At 41.2% G+C, this 19859-nt stretch overlaps 1 protein-coding gene across 1 annotated transcript in view; it reads left to right on the top strand.

The window, feature by feature from the left end:
• Positions 1-447: 447 nt before the first annotated feature.
• The window catches only part of LOC102842151 (transmembrane protein 47-like), a 33642-nt gene continuing 14230 nt past the window's right edge, over positions 448-19859 (top strand). Inside the window, exon 1 of the mRNA XM_006870149.1 lies at positions 448-673. Coding sequence (XP_006870211.1) covers positions 448-673 — 226 coding nt within the window. The remainder of the gene's footprint in view (positions 674-19859) is intronic.

Raw genomic sequence — 19859 nt, 5'->3', positions numbered from 1 at the left:
CCATGTGATCCGGAGAGGGAGAGCGCGGCAACCCTAAAGGAGAGCAGTGGGGACGGGGCGGGGACACTGCAGGATCCTGCTCCTAGCCCGGCTGGCTGGCGGCGGGGCCTTGGGCGGGGCCGGAGCGGGAGCCACCACCATCCCGCGCGGGCTCTGCGCTCCGCCCGCTGGGCGCCCCTCCCGCAGCCGGGCGGGGCTGGGGAGGAGCGAGAGGGCGCGCGGGGCGGAGCGGGCGCGGGCGCGGACAGAGCGCGGCGCGGGCCGGCAGCGAAGATCCGCGAAGGAGTAGTGTTGCTGTGGTGCTGATTCTAGTCCCGGCCGGTCTGCCACCCGCAGACCTGCCTCGCGGCGCACATCCCGACACAAGCGGCGGCGGCTTACCTTTTCAGCGGCCGAGCCCCCGCCTGCGTCCTCGGTTCGCGGGGCCGGGCGGCCGCGGCGACGGGCATGGCTTCGGCGGGCAGCGGCATGGAGGAGGTGCGCGTATCGGTGCTGACCCCGCTGAAGCTGGTTGGGCTGGTGTGCATCTTCCTGGCGTTGTGTCTGGACCTGGGCGCCGTGCTGAGCCCGGCCTGGGTCACGGCAGATCACCAGTATTACCTGTCCCTGTGGGAGTCCTGCCGGAAACCCGCCAGCCTGGACATCTGGCACTGCGAGTCCACGCTCAGCAGCGGTGAGGGCCCGGCGCCGCGACCCCCGCCCCGACCTCCCCACGCCCTATTGCCCGGGACCGCCACCACCCCACTCCCAGCCGCCTCGGTGCCCCCCACCCGTGCCCTTCCCACTCCATTCCAGCTCTTCCCGGAGCCTAGGCTCCAACCTCCTCCCTGACATCCACTCCTTTCTCCTCCCCAATCCTGGTCGCCAAACCTAAAGCGACATCCCACGCCCTCACCCTCCTTCTCTGACAATTCCTCCCGCTTTAGAGTAACACGTATGCTATTCTGGGTAATTGTTACCATTTAGGGCGAGAACCATGTGGTGGGGTTAAAAATGCAACACCTTCCAAGCCCTCATTAAAAAAGCCATAAGCAAAAAACACCCCAACTCCGCCCAAGACACTGTGAGTCCTTGGTTCGGGCTCCCCCACTTTTCTCTACCCTTTCAGGGAGGAATTTGCATGAGTTTACCCCTACCTCTCCGTGCCCACGTTTCTTACTGTTCTAGTCCACTTTTTCTGGGTTTTCCCCAGTGAGTTTTAGTTTGGATTTTATTTCCTTACGTTTCGGAAGGCTAAGAGATGGGAGAGGAACCGGAGTAATTTCCTTTTTTGGTGTCATGAGTTAGTTGTGAGTGGCCCTTCTCCCCACCCTCTGTACATCCCTACTCCTGCCAGACCTTTTCTTCTCCAGAGCTACAGATGCCTGGAAAGTTGTAGTTTATTCATCTAGCACTATCTAGGGGCAAGGAGGTGGGAGAGAGATTAAAGCCCCTGGGAGATGGGGGCTTTATTGCTTTAGTCCCTCCTTGACTCTCCTAGTTGCCTTCCTCGGCGCCCTAGTTATGCCCGTAAAAGAAATCTGCCAACTTCTTATTTCTTGCTGCAAACCTTTACCTCTCTTAATTCTGAAGGTGCTGGTGTCAGCGCAGTAAAGGGGGGAGAACCTGTCCCGCGATACACACATTCACATAAGCGTGCGCGCGCGCGCGCGCGCACACACACACACACACAGAGAGAAACTCATTAAATTCCTTCGTGACAGTTTCATGTCTTTTCTAGAACTATTTATAAAGCTTTCCTGGAAACGTTTCAAGTTCCAACAAACTTGAAATCGCACAAAAAAGCGACACAAATCTGATTTGCTTTTGCCTTTGGTTTCTTGTTTTAAGAGAAATGAGTTCACTTAGTTAAGTTTCATCCATAAATTTCATTCTCTGTGTACAAAAAGGCTTTTTCCTTATCCCCTCAAAATTCTCATTGAAAGGCTTTGTCTTTGTTGCTTAATTCACTGTGGAGGGGACTGGTTAGCAGCAGGAGGTCAACATTTAGGTCTTTCAATTCTTTCAGGGTTGGTTGTTTACAACTAAAGATAAAATAAATCTGTAAGATGCCTTTCTTCAGTAACCAGGGGATCCAAGTAAACTTTGGAGAAAATATCTTTTCTTCCCCATCTCCAATAGAAATGGAAATTTATGTAGGAATGCCAGCTTCAGCAGGTCTCCTTAGCAACAGGAATCTTTTACCCCTTTCTCACTGTCTCCTGAAATAATAGCCCCTGATTGCAAAAAGACTTTTCAGATAGGTTAGAGAAATCAGCTTCAGCTCCCACTTTCTTTTCAGGCCCTTCTGTTCTCTTGGCCAGGAATGTGGGGAATGGGGAGAAGCCAGCTAGAGTTTTGAGGAGCTGGATGCTATGTTTGCTCATCTTTCCTTAATTGCCTCCATATCCATTTATCTCAGCTCCCCTCCCTCCCCTTTCTAGGCTCGGAACTGGGGAGACACAAGTTAAATGCAAATTATAATAGTGTAGTACACAGAGCCACAAGGTAAAAGTCAAAAGCAGACACAGTTTCTGCCTCACCCCCAAACCCTTCCTTCGGAATTCTTATCCCCAGCACTTCTATTTGGATTTCTGACAATCAACTTTAGTTTTTATTTTGCTGAAAGATTACTGTTTCAGCCCAGAAAACGTAAGCATTTGTAAACAAAGAGGAAAGAAGTCAAGGTCTTGACTTTCTAGATAGTCTGGAGTGATTTTTGTTTTACTCTCCAAGGATATGAGGGGCTGCAGGGGCAGGAAAGGAAATAAAATATAGACAATTACTGTGTCCCTTCCTTACAAAATACGACTTCTTAAAACGGTATGCAGATGAGAAGTTTCTATCTGTCAAGTGTTTGAGAAAAATGAAGAGAGGGAGAAGTCTGAATCAAAACCAGCAAAGCTCTTCTTTCCTGTTCCAAAGGGGTAGGCAGCTTTTCTCCGTCTGCTATGTGGAGCTGCAGAAAGAAAGCAGGGAGGGAAAGGTCTTTTCGGATGATTTTTAAAAATCCACTTCATTGTCTCGCGAAATGAATTACCTCCAGAGGCACCACTGAGGACAGTTTTACTGAAGGCCCTTCCCCTTCGACCAGGATCTTCAGGGCTTCATTAAAAACCTTTTTCTTAATCAGAATGAAAACAGCCATGAAGAGGCAAGCTTGTATTCTTGTATTTAGCAAAGGAAAACTGGGGGACTGTTTCTGCTGACGACAGTATATGCCCTACTTAAGGCCCGGTTTCTGCTGAAACTTTCCCCTCACCCATTCTTTGTAAAGCTGGGCTGTGATTTTGATACTGAATAGGCACCTTTGGTTGTTAGTGTGTAGTTTGCTGGTTTTAAGTGAAAGCAGAACCATGCTTGTGTGTGCCCTGGTGTATTGAAGGTTGCATCAGCACTTCTAGCATGAACCAGTAATCTGGGCGTCAGTCAGCCTGAGTGCTTTCCTGTGGCGTCCCCAATTCATTGTATTGGGGACAGTCCAGGCACTCATTTTTAAGCAGGCACAGTTTCCAGAAAGACAAATGAGAAAACGATTATCAAATTCATGGTGAGTGGAAACGGAGAAAGAAAGAAAAAAATGAAGTATGCTTGTTAGGAAGTTTAGAATACGTAGTACTCACATGGCTGCTGGCCGGGCAGAGTATTTCTTTCTAAGGATAGTTTTTCCCACTACTGGTTTTCAGCAGCCTCTTAATAAATCTTAATTTTTTTTTTAATTGATAGTAATGATTTTAGACTTTTGCTTAATCACATAGTTTTGGTAACTTTTTTTCCAGAATCTAATGGTTAGAATTTCACAGCCAGAGCAATCGTAAGAGAATTCTTAGAGTAAATCAGATAGACACAAGTGTATACAGAAGGCCAAGGACTTAAACTTGCCAGCAAAGTAAGCTTTACTGTATCACCTCTAGGGTGATGTTACATTTCTTGTTTAAATTTTATGAATACGTAGATACCATTTCTAAAGCAGATAGATACGTGATAGCTGTATGATTTATTGAGTAAGCAAAAAGCAGATGGCCGCACATGAGCACATTTTCCTGAGTATTTTGGGGATGCATCAAGTGCTTTTATTGTTCCAGCCACAAAATAGTTGATCCGATAGTTAATACCATTATTTTCTTTTATTTTTTTAGGAATAATGTTAACATTGTTCACCTTCTGGTCCTAAAAATAGCTGCATTTGTAACATGAGTCACTGGCGGTTTTGAAATGGCAGTGCACACTATGCTAATAACAGGTGAATGTTATTAATTTCACTTGACAAGAGGTTCTTTTTTGAGGGCTTTATATGTAGCTCTTTTTTCAAAAAACTTTTGTACTTTAGTATAAAAACCCATTTTGAAACACATAACTAGAAGACCTACTTTGTGTGGTAGTTGGTGATTGTGTGCCTTCTACTCATTGTATAGATAGGGTTTCCGAAGCTGTAAATCTTTTCCGGGGCAGAAAACCTCATCTTTCTCTTGTGGAGTAACTGGTAGATTAGAACTGCTGACCTTGTAGTTAGCAGTTCAAGATAAATCGAACTGCCTAAACACCTGCACATTTTAGGAAATCAGATGAGATACAGTAATTCTTAGTTCAGATATGTAATTTAGATGCATATTTTTCGCCAGTGTCTTAATTGAGAAACAGGATTTCATTGGGAAAGAAACTTCATAGTATAATACCCTCCAGGGAAGGTTCTGCTTGTTTGAAATGGGTTGATACAGACAAGTGTTTACAAACAGCTCAGCAAGCCTGAAGTCACTATAGTTTTACCCTCCTCTGGCTTCCTAGAAAACAAAGTAAGTAAAAGTGGGTGGGAAATTAACAAAGAATACTAGTTAAGCCAAACTTTCTCAATTAATAAACCAGAGAAAACGAAGTATCTCACAATTTTCATGGTGAGTTTCTTTTAACATTGGCTTCATTTCCAATTTCTTCAGATTTACCTTTGCAAGTGACATTATAATCTGTGGTCATATCTAATGCTTTTGCGTACATTTTATGAAGGATTGTAATCTCCAAGTCTGACTTTTAATAAAGCATTTCAAAAGAAAACAAAAACAAAAGCCTGTATCTTAGTCAGTTTTACCTACTGACAGGAAACTATTTCAGGAATTTCCTTCAAGTTTCTGTTTAATGTACAGGGTCCCTATGAGTCAGAACCCACTCGATAACACTTAACAACATTCAATAAGTGATAGAGTTTTTTTTACTAAGCGTGTTCCACTTCATCATGCTGGGAAATAAACCACCTCAAAAGTTAGTGGTATAAAATAACCGTGTTTATGTGCTCATGGATTATGTGCCTCAGGAACTCGGATAGGGCGTAACAGGTTGACGTGTCTGTTCCAGGATGCCTGGGACTTAGCTAAGGATATGTCAAATGGCTAGGCGGGAACATCTGGAGCTATAGCCATATGGTTTCTACTCACAGTTTAGCACCTTGGTGTAGAATGGCTGGGGAGGCCTGGGGTTCTCACTGAGGACCTACATGTGACTATTCCAGTATGGTGGCCTTAGGATAGTTGGATTTCCTCCTATAGGATGATTGGTTTCCTTTAGAGCAAGGGTCCTAATTTTGTTGTTACTAAGTGCCATCGAGTCGATTCCGACCCATAGCGACCCTGTATAGGGTTTCCGAAGAGCAGCTGGTGAGTTTGAACCGCCGGCCTTTCGGCTCAAATCGACTTTGCAGCCCAGGCATTAACCCACAGTGCCACACCAGGATTCCAGGGTCCTAATAGGACCAGGTTTTATCTGAACTAGCCTGGAAAATACCACAATGTCTCTTCAATCACATTCTATTGTTTACAAAGGAACCATATGGCCTGCCAGCCCAGCCTTCTAGTCTGACACTTGGGAGTCTAGCTGTATAAATCTACGTTCTGACATTACTGCCTCCCCCAAACAAAGACAAACACATACAGTTTCTTTAGAGTTTATTGTATAAATACTGTTTGGCTAGGGCAAAAGCTGTCCTTAACCCACACATGGCGTCACTTTGAATTTGGGCTCAAATGAACTCAAAACCTAGCCTTTCCATAAATAGAAAATTTATGAGTACACACACACGATGGGGCTTCAGAAAGTTTATGGAAACATTGCATTATCTTTCAATTCTATTTTTCCATGAACTTTTTAAAGCTCCCATGTATCTCAGAGGTCATCGTTAGGTCATAGTCTTAAATGACACAAATTCTTAAGAATCTAAATTATAATCTGCTATTTCATGTAGCATGATAAAATTTTGCTCTTTTTTTACTTTAAGAAACCTTGAATGCATTTGATGAGCTATGCTTTGTACATAAACAGTAAAACATTAAAATTCCAACTAGGAGCCAAGTTTTTAAGTGCTAGAGAGCTACTGGAGTTGTAGAGTTGTTTTTTCGGTTTGAGTATTGTCTTTTTATTTTGTTAGTTTTAATAACAGCTCTTTTGAGAATAGTGCATACGAGGGGATTTCAAAAAGTTTGTGGAAAAATTCCATGATCTTTCATTATGTTTTTCCAAGAACTTTTTTGAAGCCACAGCTTTAAAAATAATCCAGTCCAATCACATTTCTTGCAAGAATGAGGAAAATGAGGCATGATACAATGTTAGAAATTCAGTAGAGAAGTTCCACTTAGCCAGATTATTTTTACAGGGTAGGTTTTCAGAATTTCCTGTAATACTTCATAACTGCCTCGTGCGTGTTTGGGGCTTGTTGAATAGTAGTATGTGGCATTTTGGATAAAGAAGTTAAGGATTATATGTTAAATAAAGTCCACTTTTATAAGATTAGTCATCATCCATGACTTGATTTCACATAGAGTTTAAAGAATCTTAAAAAGATATATTGTTAAGTGTCATTGTGTCAGTTCCGACTCATATTGACCATGTACAGCATTTCTGAGGCTGTGCATCTTTGCAGGAGCAGAAAGCCTCATTTTCCTCCCAAGGAGCAGCTGGTGAACTTGAACCACCAACCTTGTGGTTCGCAGTCTAAAGATTATCCTACAGAGCCACTGTGCTCCCCTGAATGTATCATCATCAAATTTGCACAATTACTCTGACTAGTCCTTAAATTAACAAACATTGCTTTTTCTTTTACGTTTCTCCATGTTGGGGCAGTTTTAAAAAATGCTTAATTTTAAGTTGGAAAAAATTCCAGAATTATATGAGTTTCATAAATTGATTAAATGGGTATGAAATTTACTGCACTTTGTCCATTTTTTGTTTTAAAGATCTTTATCAAGAAAGGTTGATTTGTCTTTAATGCAGAATTTCAGCTTCACTTTTACATGCCAAAGACACTGACAGTTCAGTCTTACCAAGCTCTTCAAAATGTGGGGCCATCTCCCTTGGAGATTAGACAAGGACACCTTATAATTTTTGGTTCTAGATTAATGTGGTATTTTGAAGCACTAGTAAGTCATTTATTCTATTCTAGTCTGGTAGGATAAAGCACTGGACCACAGGTTCTGTCTGAACTTACCAGACGCTCCTCGGAAGCCATGTATAGGGTCGCTATGAGTCGGAACCAACTCAGTGGCTCTCAACAAGAAGTCCTGCTTTTGGTACCAAGGACTCCCATTATAAAAGCACAATACAGCAAAATAGAACACCAAAAAAGCTGCAACAATGACCCCATCCACGCTCCCCCAAAGAACCAGGAAGAAAAAAAATCATAAGAGATCATCTTTTTATATACCAGTTTATAAACTATTCTGAGAGTTGAAATGATATTTTGATGTGGCATGTTTGGAGAGAATGTCACAAATATTGATACTGTCTGTTCAAAATGTATGTTTACAAGGCAGAAAGATTTTGAAAGAAAAGAAAAAGATGCTGAGACCCTTGAATCATAATCACTCTGAATAGAACATCTTACCCACAAAAGAAAATGTATGAAAAGAATCAACCACAAAAGAACTTGAAACTTCTTTGAATGGAATTTTATAGTTGTTATATTGAAGGTTTTCGAAACCCAATTTTCACTAAAACACCGCTGCAGTGTTTTGTGAATGGAACCTGAAGTCTTTTTCTAGCACCACCAGGTGGCCTAACACAAGCTAGACATGATTTCTCCCCTCCATTTTCCTGTCTTCTCACTGAGTTAACGTCATTGAAAAAAAAAAAAAAACAACAACTCATGTATGTCCTGCCCGGGTGGACAACATCCTGGTACAAAGGTAGTCTGAAAGGCAGTCTGTGTGCCAGGCGCTATGCTAGGTGGTGAAAAATGAAACAAATGAGTTATTGTCCTCATGAAGCAGACATAGGGGCTTCAAAAAGTTTGTGGACAAATGGAATGAAAGTATAATGAGATTTTTCCAGAATCATTCCGAAACTCCCTCATATAGACTATAGGAGAAACTATTTTCAACAAAGCAATGAAATAGTTTGAAGTCCTGGAATGCCCATAAAGATTTACAGCCTCCAAAACCCTATATAGGTCTCTAGCTCGGAATCGACTTGATGGCAGTGGTGTAATGGTTTAGCACTGAGCTGCTAACTGGAAGGTTGGTGGTTCAAACCCACCCAGCAACTTCATGGGAGAAAGACCTGAACCCTATGGTGCAATTCTGCTCTGTCATGGGTGATTGCCAATGAGCTAAATCACCTTGGCGGAACTAGACAACACAGTCAAACAGTAGAAGTCATGAAGTGCTTTATGGGAGGAACTGTAAGTTCTAATTCTGCACGGGGGATAAGAAGAGACATATAGCTCAATATTGCTTGCAAACAGGGAACTGGGGCGGGGGGGGGGGGGACACAAGTCTGACAATTTCATCCTTCTGTATTTACAAATGGGTGTTTTAATACCATTTTTCTTATAATTATTAGCTACCCTAAAGCCTTCACAAAAGCTATTTGGTTGCTTAGACGAAGGACACCCACTCTTTGTCCTGGCATGGGTTTTCTCCTTTCTGTTTTTCTACACAAAGTTTTTTTTCTAGATTTGTTTTCCCCAAGAATGGAAAGGAACAGTGCTTAATATAATAGACACACCCCAACCATAATTAGAAAGTACTATTTTTTAAAGTGTTGAACAGCAAAGATGTCAGCTTGAGGACTAAGGTGCACCTGACCCAAGCCATGGGATTTTCAATAACCTCATATGCATGCAAAAACTGGACAGTGAATAAGGAAGACCCTAGAAGAATTGATGCTTTTGAGTTATGGGGTTGGAGGAGAATATTGAAAGTGCCATGGGCTGCCAAAAGAGCAAACAGATCTGTGTTGGAAGAAGTGCGGTCAGAGTGCTCCCTGAAGGCCAAGATGGCCAAACTTTGTCTTTTGTACTTTGGACCTATTGTCAGGAGGGACCAGTCTCTGGAGAAGAATATCATGTTTGGTAAGGTGGAGGGTCAGAGAAAAAGAGTAAGACCCCCAGCGAGATGGATTGGCCAAGTGGCAGCATCAATGGACTCAAGCACGGCAACAATAATGTGGTTGGCACAGGGTCGGGCAGTGTTTCGTTCTGCTGTGCAGAAGATCGCTATGAGTTGGCACCGACTTGATGGCACCTAACAACAACATTGAGCAATACCACTCCCTATTGGATAATATGTAAGAAGAAAGGCCTGGAGGTCTACTTTGGAAAATCAGCCAGTGAAAACCCTATGGGTCACAACAGTCTGTTCTGTAACTGATCATTGGGATAAAATAGGATGAGGCGGGGTGTAGGGTCTCCATGAGTCACCATGGATGGCACCTAATAACACCAATAACTTTGGATAATGATGTTAAGTACCATTGAGTCGATTCTAACCCGTAGTGACCCTGTATAGGGTTTCCAAGGAGCGGCTTGAGGATTTGAACTGCCAACCTTGCGGATGGATCAAACCGACTTTGCATTCTAACGCATTAACACACAGCGCCACGCCAGGATTTAGTTACCATCAAATGGTAATACAAGTTTTCTAAAATTGTGCATGGTAAGAAACCAGTCACTTAGAAGTGATCGTGTCTTTTTGTCTAAAGACATAAACATGCTTTAATAGCAAGAGACTTTGCTAAACACTGTGTCCAGTGGTTTTGTGTTGTTGTCAGGTTCCATTGAGTCGGAACCGACCCCATGCACAGCAGAACGAAACAATGTTCGATCCTGGGCCAACCTCACTACCGCCGCCACACTTGACGCCATCAATGACGCCACCTGGCTGATCCATCTCGTTGGGGGTCTTCCTCTTTTTCTCTGACCCTCCATCATACCCATCATGACATCCTTCTCCAGTGACTGTTCCCTCCTGACAATATGTCCAAAGTATGACAGACGAAGTTTGGCCATCTTGGCCTCCAAGGAGCACTCTGGCTGCACTTCTTCCAAAACAGATCTATTGGTTCTTTTGGCAGCCCATGGCACTTTCAGTATTCTCCTCCAACACCACAGCTCAAAGGCATCATTTCTTCTACGATCTTCCTTATTAACTGTCCAGCTTTCGCATCCATATGAGGTTATTGAAAATACCATGGCTTGGGTCAGGCGCATCTTAGTCCTCAAGCTGACATCTCTGCTCTTCAACACTTTAAAAAGTTCCTGTGCAACAGATTTGCCCAATGCAATATGTCGTCTGATCTCTTCCTACTGCTTCCACGAGTGTTGATAGTTGATCCAAAAAGAATGAAAAACAGTGGCTTTACTTGGGAAGAAATATGTTTTGGTATTTAGATTATAAATTCACCCCTCATTTTCTAACATAGAATTATGTGAAGCATTTAAAATAGCCCCTATATTTGTTTTTTTGTTTTCAAAAATGGAGGTACATTCTTTTTACAAACATCAGCATAAACTACATCAAGGGATTTCATGTAGTTGTTGGCATGGATTGGAAAATGAGTACCCTGTTTGGCATGTTTAGGCAACAAAGACTTCCAAAAATTTCACAAGATTGTCCTATGCTTTGGTCGTTCATTGTTGTTACGTACTGTAGAATCAGTTCTGACTCATAGTGACCTTGTGTATAGGGTTTCCAAGAAGCGACTGGTAGGTTTGACCTTGTGGTTAGCAATCCAGTGCTTATCCTACAGCACCACACCAGGCTACCAGAGTTGTTGCATTAGTCGTCGTAGGGTTGCCCGAAGCAATTTATGTAGCTAAAAGTCAAGTTGGTACTATACTTTTGATGCAATCTTTATCTGTGTCAACTCAGAGCGATCCTGTACAGGGTTTCTGAGGAGTAGCTGATGGGTTTGAACTGCCGACTTAGTAGTTCTCAGTCCAGTGCTAACCCTACAGCGCCACACCAAGAATCCTCTTAAATCTTCACACTGCCAATTTGGTTGACATGGCAACCTAAAGTAACTACTACTCTAATAATCCATAATAATCCACTTCACAGTGGGTAGCACACAACACCTGGTGTCTATATTATCATTTTATGAAAGAAAAATAGTTACTTACCTCAAATATTTGTTTCCACATTGACAATGTTAGTTCTGATACCAGTTATTTCAACAAAGAAGCTGTCATTTTAATTATTGAAGTTAGAACCTGAATTGTTCTTTTGGCTTCCTTTGTTCATGTCTCTGCCTTAGTGTGGTGGAAAATGAATGCATCACAGACGGATTTAGGTCAGAATACAAGCTAAGCCAAGAAAACGGTTTAAATTGCCTCAATAACAGCTTCACTTTTCCACTTAATTTGCTACATACAGCTTAACTTTCAAAAGTTAAGTATATTATTTGATACTTCTAGAGTATTTAGGCAGTTAAGCCTACAGTTACCTTCCTTTTACTTAAAATAATAGCATAGCTTCAATTCATTTTTCATCTAAGAGGATGTAACCTTTCTGGCCTAACACAAAAGTATATAGCATTTTTTATTGTCAAGTGCTGTTCAAGTCTGTTCCGACTCATAGTGACCCTGCATAGGATTTCCAAGGAGCGGCTGGTGATTTTGAACCACCAACCTTGCTGCGGTCCAGTGCTTATCCTACAGCACCATACCAGAATTCCTTAAAATATTAAGTTGCATTTGATGACAAAGTTGGCTAGTTGAGAAAATGACATGGTTTTCTGTAAAGGGAGGATAACTTTAGGGATGTGGTTTTGAAATCTCATTCTGTAACTGAGTTGCTTTTTTTCTCCTTAAACATTTCAGTTATTCCCCTTTTCTTCTGGTTGGTGGTTCATGGATGGGAATATAAGTGCCTGTTTGACAAATGTGAAAGTGATTTTTTAAAGTTCTTAAAAAATCGGTGTGGAAAATCAGACCAACCTTACAAAAAATACTAAAAGGGAGTTCTTTGGACAGAGAACCAACAACAGCAGAAAACTACCTGAGACTAACATGCACGGCAATTATCACCTAGACTCAACCCAGATCTAGAAGTGTGTAAAGTAAAACAGACCTATAAGACTTGAAACTAGAACCAGAGACACCGTTGTAACAACACCCAAATAAACCTTAAAGTAAAAAGAGGGAATAATGTAGTTATAGAACTTCCAAATGAAGAGGAAATCAAAAAGATCTCAAGAAGAATAAACAAATAACAACCTAATTGTAACCCTAAAAACCAGAGCAAGCCTTACTCATAGCCCTAGCCCTACCCTTACCCCTATCACTAACCCTAGTGCTAACCATAACCCTAACATTATGGGAAGTCCTAGGCCTAGCCAAGACCTAGCCATGGTTCCAACCCTAACCCTTACTTTTACCCAATTCCTCCTCCCCACAAAAGTCAGTATGATGAGAAATTTGTGATGAGAATAATGTGAATTATCCATTAAATCATTAGAATAAATTTGTTATTGTTAAGTAGTGTCAAGCCAGTTTTGACTCATAGCGATCCTGTTTCTGAGGAGCAACTGGTGGCTTTAAAACACCGACCTTGTGGTTAGCAGTGCAGTGTTTCTTCAATAGCGCCACACCAAAATTCCTAGAATACATTTGTTGTTAAGTGTTGTTGAGTGAGTTCCAACTCATAGCAGCCCCGTATAAGATTTCCAAGGAGCAGCTAATGAGTTTGAACTACCAACCTTGCGGTTCAAAATGACCTTGTAGTCCAGTGCTTTATCCCACAGTGCCACACCAGGACTCCCAGAATGCATTTGTTGTTGTTAAGTGCCATCAGTCAATTGTGACTCATAGCGACCCTGTACAGAATTTCCAAGGAGCAGCTGGTGGGTTTGAACCACCGACTTTGTGATTCACAGTCCAGTGCTTATCCTACAGCGCTATACCAAGAAGTCATTTGTTGTTGTTAAGTGCTGTCGAGTCATTTCCAGCTCATAGTGACCCTGTCTAGGGTTTCCGGGGAGTGGCTGGTGAGCTTGAACTGCCGACCTTGTACTTTAAACTGACCTTTCAGTCCCACACATTAACCCACAGCGCCACACCAGGACTCCAGAAGTCATTTAGGGAGATACTAGTAGTGATCCCTATACAGGGTCGCTATGGGTCAGAACTGACTCAACGGCACTTAACAACAACATCAGTTAGTTATAACAGCTCCATAGTGACACAGTCAGCGTGTGCTCCACTACTAACATAATAAGTTGATAGATCTTCTATCAAAAAATCTCAGCCCTGTGACAAATGGGGCCACCATAAGTAGAAAGGGGTTTGGTTTTGAGTGGTTAATCAGTTAACAGTCAGTAGGAACTGAATTAATAAGCTTAAAAATTTGTTTCCTTATTGCTTTTTAATTATATCTGATTTCCTATAAAGAGTGGCAATTGTGTGTTTAGGGATTTCCATACTGTAGAATTAATCCCAGTATATAAACACTTCTTATAGAATTAAATGCATTAGTTCCTAATTGACACGTTAGAGGTTTTGAATTGAGATGGATGGAGGCACACTTTTGACAGTGATGTGTGCATTGACCTTGACTGATAAGTGTAGAGAATGTATCTTCAGTAAGAATTTGCCTTTCCTGAAAATTCAAAGTAATTTTGTCCAGGAATTCCTTAAGGAATTGAGCGATTATAATGGGGCCCATTGAATTTTCAAAACGCAGTAGTGATATTAGACTAGTCTCCTATGTTACATTGCTAAAGTAAGTCAGAACAATCCTGTAGAATACTGAAGCATTTAATAAACATTGGAAACTATGGTGCCAGCTAATAAAAAATACCTTGAAAGAGGACTTGAATTGAGTTCCTGAGTTGTATATTAATGTTGGTCTTAATGTTACAACACAGGAATTGTCCAATTTTTATTCTGTAACTGCAGAGAGAAACACACACACACACACACATATATAATTTTTTCCTGTTATTTTTAATCTGTTGGGGAAAGTACTAATAGAAGACTATATATTTTCTTCAGTTTCCACAGGTTCAGTTCTAATACCTCCAGTGTGTCATTGTCAATTTAGCCAAAATATTCTTAAATGGACCCAGGCAAATAATATGGCAACCTCATTTCAGGTTGGGTTTCCAGAGCTAACACAGTCCTCTCAACCCCTCTCAACCCATTTGCTCTCTCCCCAGTTTTTGGCAGAAGGGTATATATTATTTCCTCTGAACTGATTGTCATCTGTTCACTCTGGTCTGAGAAACCAAACTTAAATTCCAATTCAGCTAGCCTGACATTTAACAGTGACCCGTTTTAATTGTGCAGAGCACTGTAGTTTGTAAAATAGCATCGCGACCGTTGATGTTCTGCAGAGCCAGTTTGTGTTCACTGCTCCACAACAGGATCAGTACATCATTTATAGAAATGTGTGAAACTAATGCAGGGCAATAAATCTCTAAGGACTTTTTAACACTTCATCTGACTAAATACTGAGAGGTCTATCTGTAATTGGGGAACTAAGATTGATATAAAAATGAACCAGTTATGAGAACTTAAATACATAACTTTTTTGAAGAAACGAACTGCAAAGTGAGGATTCTTTGACATCTTAATTTATTTTGTAAACCCTGAATATGGGACAGCAAAGGATTGAGACCTTTTAATCAAAAACCCTTAGTGTAGAAATATATTTTCTGGTCGTTTATTGTACCATTATCAAAGATGACATAATCTTGCTTGTTGACAGTGAAGAGTACTTGAAATATTTATTGATGATGATCAAAGACTACAGTCTTCAGTATAGACTATACCTCAGCATAAAGAAAACAAAAATCCTCTGAAGTGAACTAATAAATAACATCAAGATAAATGTAGAAAAGCTTGAAGTTGTCAACGACTTCATTTTGCTCGGATCAACTATCAACACGTGGAGGCAGCAGTCAAGAAATCAAACAACATATTGCATTAGGCAAATCTGCTGCACAAGACCTCTTTAAAGTGTTCAAGAGCAAAGATGTCAGTTTGAGGACTAAGGTAAGTTTGACCCAAGTCATGGTATTTTCAGTTAGGATAGGCACTCAACTGAAAGGTCAGTTTGAACTGCAAAGTCAGCTGTTCAAACTCACCAGCTGCTCCTCAGAAATCCTATACAGGGTCCCTGTGGGTTGGAACCTACTCAAGGGCACTTAACAACAACAATACCAACAACATATGCGTGAAAAAGCTGGGCAGTCAATAAGGAAGACCTGAAAATTGGTGCCTTTGAATTACGGTGTTGGCAAAGAATATTAATTAGGAGGGAGCTTCAAAACGTGTGTGGAAAAATGGAATTAAAAGATAATAGAGTCATATACCATGGACTTCCAGAAGAACGATTGAATCTGTCTTGGGAGAAGTACACTCAGAATACTTCTTAGAAGCAAAGATGGTGAGACTTTGTCTCATGTACTTGAGACATGTTGTCAGGAGGGACCAGTTCCTGGAGAAGGTCATCATGTTAGGTAAGGAGATGGAATTGACACAGTGGCTTCAATAATGGGCTCAATCAAACATAGCAATGTAGGTGAGGATGGTGCCATGGTTTTGTTCTGTAAGTCAGAAATGACTCAACCACACCTAACCACAACACAAAGTCCCATAATATATAGCAAAACCTTTAATATGTGGAGCTCTGGTAGCGTAGTGGTTACGAATCTGGCTGTGAGCCGCAAGGTCAGCAGTTCGAAACTACCAGCGGTTCCGCAGGAGAAAGATGAGGTGATCTGCTCCTGTAAAGATTTACAGCCTCGGAAACCCTGTGTAGGGTTGCTTTGAGTCGGAACCGACTCCATGGCACTTAACAACAACAACAACATATATCCTTGTTAAGTTTAGTATTGGGCTTTGGTTGGTAAATAAATACCTTGTTATCTGTTAACATGAAGCTCAGCATTTTAATGGCTATGTACCGGTAGCCTAGAAGTTGATTCCTGGCGAGTCCCTGAGTGTCAGAGTAGAAATGTGTTCCATAGGGTTTTCAGTGACTGACTTTTTAGAAGTAGATTACCAGACTGTTCTTCTGAGGTGTCTCTAAAAGTCAAACCTCCAATTTCTTGTTTAGCAGCTGTCTTAGTTATCTAAAGCTATTGTAATAGAATCACCACAAGTAATGGGTTTGACAATCAGCAATGTCTTCTCTCACAGTTTAGGTTGCTCGAAGTCCACATTCAGAGTGCTGACTCTTGGGGAAGGTGTTTTCTTTGTCAGCTCTGAGGAAAGGTCCTTGTTTTCTCTCATCAACTGTGGGTCCAGTATTCTTTGGAGACCTCTGTACATCTTGGCATCATTCTCCCCCTGGATCTAGTCACTTCACAGTTCAGGGACCCCAGTTCCAAAGGACACCCTCCATTCCTGGCTCTTCTATCTTGGTGGTGATTGTTAAGTGCCATCAAGCTGGTTCTGACTCACAGCAACCCTGTATAGGGTTTCCAAGGAGCGACTTGGTGGGTCTGAACTGCCGACCTTGTGGTTCAAACTGACCTTGTGATCCAGTGCATTATCCTGCCTGTAGTGCCACACCAGGTAGGCCCTAACATTTGGACAAGGGATCCTAGTTCTTGACCAATAGAGAGAGACATGAGACCACAGCACTGTTCTTAGCTCAAATACCCAGGTTTTCAAGGTCAAACCTTGAAAAAAGTTCTGGGCTACCTCACATTTAGTCACTTTTTCTGCTTGCTGATTGATGTTCAACACGTTAGCAATTTAAAGCTTAGGTCCTAGGCAACCTGCCTGAATCTTTCCAAATGGATATAATGACAAAAATTCCAAAATCTGGTACTGACAACCAGGGTCACAGCCTCAGTGCAGTGACCTTATTAGCTTCTGGCCAGGACAATGACAAGCATGGGTGCGTTCTGTTCTCTCTTGGGCAGGTTGGGGGTGGGGGAGTGGGGGATGTGTTTTTCAGTTTGAGCATATCCATGGGGACAGGCAGGGCCGCAGTTGGTGGTGCTGCTGATCCTTCCTTTTGACTTTTTCTCCATGGTGACATTTCTCATTGGTCACAAATTCAGTGCTGATAATAAATATGAGACATTTAGAAGATAGTCCTGAACAGGTTGTACACACCTACTTTTTAGAATTATTTCCTGTGTTGTACAAAGTTTCCTTCCTAATTAAATTTCAGTCCCTCTTAATTACTTTTATTTCCTGGTGGCTTCCATTATTGGATTTTATTGGTTTTCCATATGAAGTACACTTCTGTAACTTTAAGGGAATTCAGCATCATGTGAGGTTAGGATTTTTTTTTGCAGTCTTTTGTTGCTATGTTGGATTAGCTTCGCTTTGTACCCCTTTATGACTCATTTATCAAATTAAGTTCATTATCTAATTGTCATGGTTTGAAAGGCCTTTACCTAGAAGACAGTTAAACATTTGGAAATGGTACACAGTCATCCCTCAGTATCCATTGGTCCAAGACCCTCACAAATAGCAAAGTGACAGATGCTCAAGTTCTTTATATAAGACGGCGTAGTATTTGCATATGACCTACACAAGCCTTCCAGTATGCTTTAACTCATCTCTAAATTATAATACCTAATACAAAACAAATGCTATGTAAATAGCACATTATGCTTCCTCTTCAATTTTGAGTATTGCTTCCACTGCTTACTTGCTCCCTCCACCCCTTTCTGTTTTCTGTCTCATTGGTTGAACCTGAGGTTATGGAACTGGCGGCTACAGAGTTCACTGCGTGATAGGCTCTGGGTTCCGAAGACTGCAGCCAGTGGTTCAAAATCAGCCGCACAAAATCATTTACACATTGTCTATGGTCAGTTTCATGCTAGAGCAGCAGAGGTTAGTAATTGTAATAGAAACGGTGGCCTACAAAGCTGAAAATATTTACAAGAAATGTTCACTTAGTTTTTTTCTATCCTGATCATTTTTACAAACCACCAATAAGCATGTGTGTTTCAGCTAAATGGATCAACATTAATGCCTTTTTATCTTAGATTGAAAATGAAATCAGTCAAATGTGTGGTATTCAGTTCATATTGAGCTACGTGAAAAAGCTTAGCCGGAAAAGGAAACAATGTATATTTTTTTGTTTTATTTTAAGATGTTTGTAAATGTGTGAACATCTTGATTTAAACAAAGCCAGTACTTTAAAAATTCTTATTTATATAAAATAATTTGGGGGAAATTGCTAAATGTAATTATCATTTTATTAAAATAACAATCCAACTAAGAAATATTCAGTATAGGCTCTCTTAAACGCTCCAGGAATTTGATGGATAGATGTATGGATTGATTGTATTCTTTTCTTTGTTCACCAAACACTTTGATGTAATAAAAATTTGATTTATTCTTCAGAAATTTCAATTTACACACAAGTTGTCAGGAGGATTTCTATTATGTAGAAGTACAACATAATGATCCTATATATAAGCTTTTTCAAAGAAATTTAGAGAATTCCAAATGTAGCGATTATTCTTTGGCTTTTTAATTCAAAGCTACATGCTGTTACGGAATATAAAAGCCATAGTATGGCTAGCCTTTTAACTTCTAGTTGAAAGCTAGATATACTTTGTTTGAAGTTATATGGCTTTGTTACAAATAAGTGGCATTAAAAATACTCACCATTTTGTTGTGATTCATCTTGGTATTTTAAGAAACATGAAATTGTTCTATTTTCCTTTTCCCTTTTGTTTTGTTTAGTTTTTTTTAATATTATTTTTTTGTTTCCTGAGTACACTGCTAGGTCTACTTCAGTGCCAATTTACTTCCAGAGTTTCTCAGAGGGAGAGGATGTGGCAGAGGGTTGGCTGAACAGGAATGTGCAAGAATAAATAAAAGAAGAAATTCTAGGGCATCATAAATTCCTTCATTTACTCCTTGTCCTGCGGAGGCTAAGACTATACATTGAAACCCTAGTACAGGGATAGTTTCAGACTGCAGAATCGCAATCGTACTAGTTCTTGATTTTGGATACATTACAGTGTAACCACATTTTAAAATCTTTTATTTCTTGTACATACATTAAATTGAGAGCCAGAAGAGGCAGTCTGGGACTTCTAAAGAGTACTGCTTTCCCCAATATGTGGTACTTCCTAACTTACATAGTGATTCCATAGATCCAAGAGAGCCATCTACCCTTCTTAGGGAATGAACGATTTATCAGTTTCCCAGCCAACTTATAGATCTCTATGTTGTTGTTGTTGTTGTTAAGTGCCGTCGAGTCGGTTCCGACCCATAGCGACCCTGTACAGGGTTTCCGAGGGTGTAAATCTTTACGGGAGTAGAAAGCCTCATCTTTCTCCCGCGGAGCGGCTGATAGTTTCGAACCGCTGACCTTAAAGTTCGCAGTCCGATTCGTAACCACTACGCTACCAGAGCTCCTTATAGATCTCTATAAGGAGTGACAAATATATTGGGATCTATGAGTCCTGGTGTGGCGCTGCACGGGACGGCTAACCAAAAGGTCAGCAGTTCAAACCCACCAGCTGTTCCTCAGAAACCCTATACAGGGTCACTGTGAGTCAAACTGACTCGAAGACACTTAATAACAACAACAAAGAGCACTCGCAGTATAGTGCAGCAGTTCGAATCTTCTAGCTGCTCCACAGAGGATGAGACTTCTGCTCTCGGAAAGATTTGCAACCTCAGAAACTCTATACAA

Source organism: Chrysochloris asiatica, unplaced genomic scaffold (genome assembly GCF_000296735.1).
Source record: "Chrysochloris asiatica unplaced genomic scaffold, ChrAsi1.0 scaffold00139, whole genome shotgun sequence".
Taxonomy (NCBI): domain Eukaryota; kingdom Metazoa; phylum Chordata; class Mammalia; order Afrosoricida; family Chrysochloridae; genus Chrysochloris; species Chrysochloris asiatica.
This window is presented reverse-complemented; position numbering and strand designations above follow the sequence as displayed.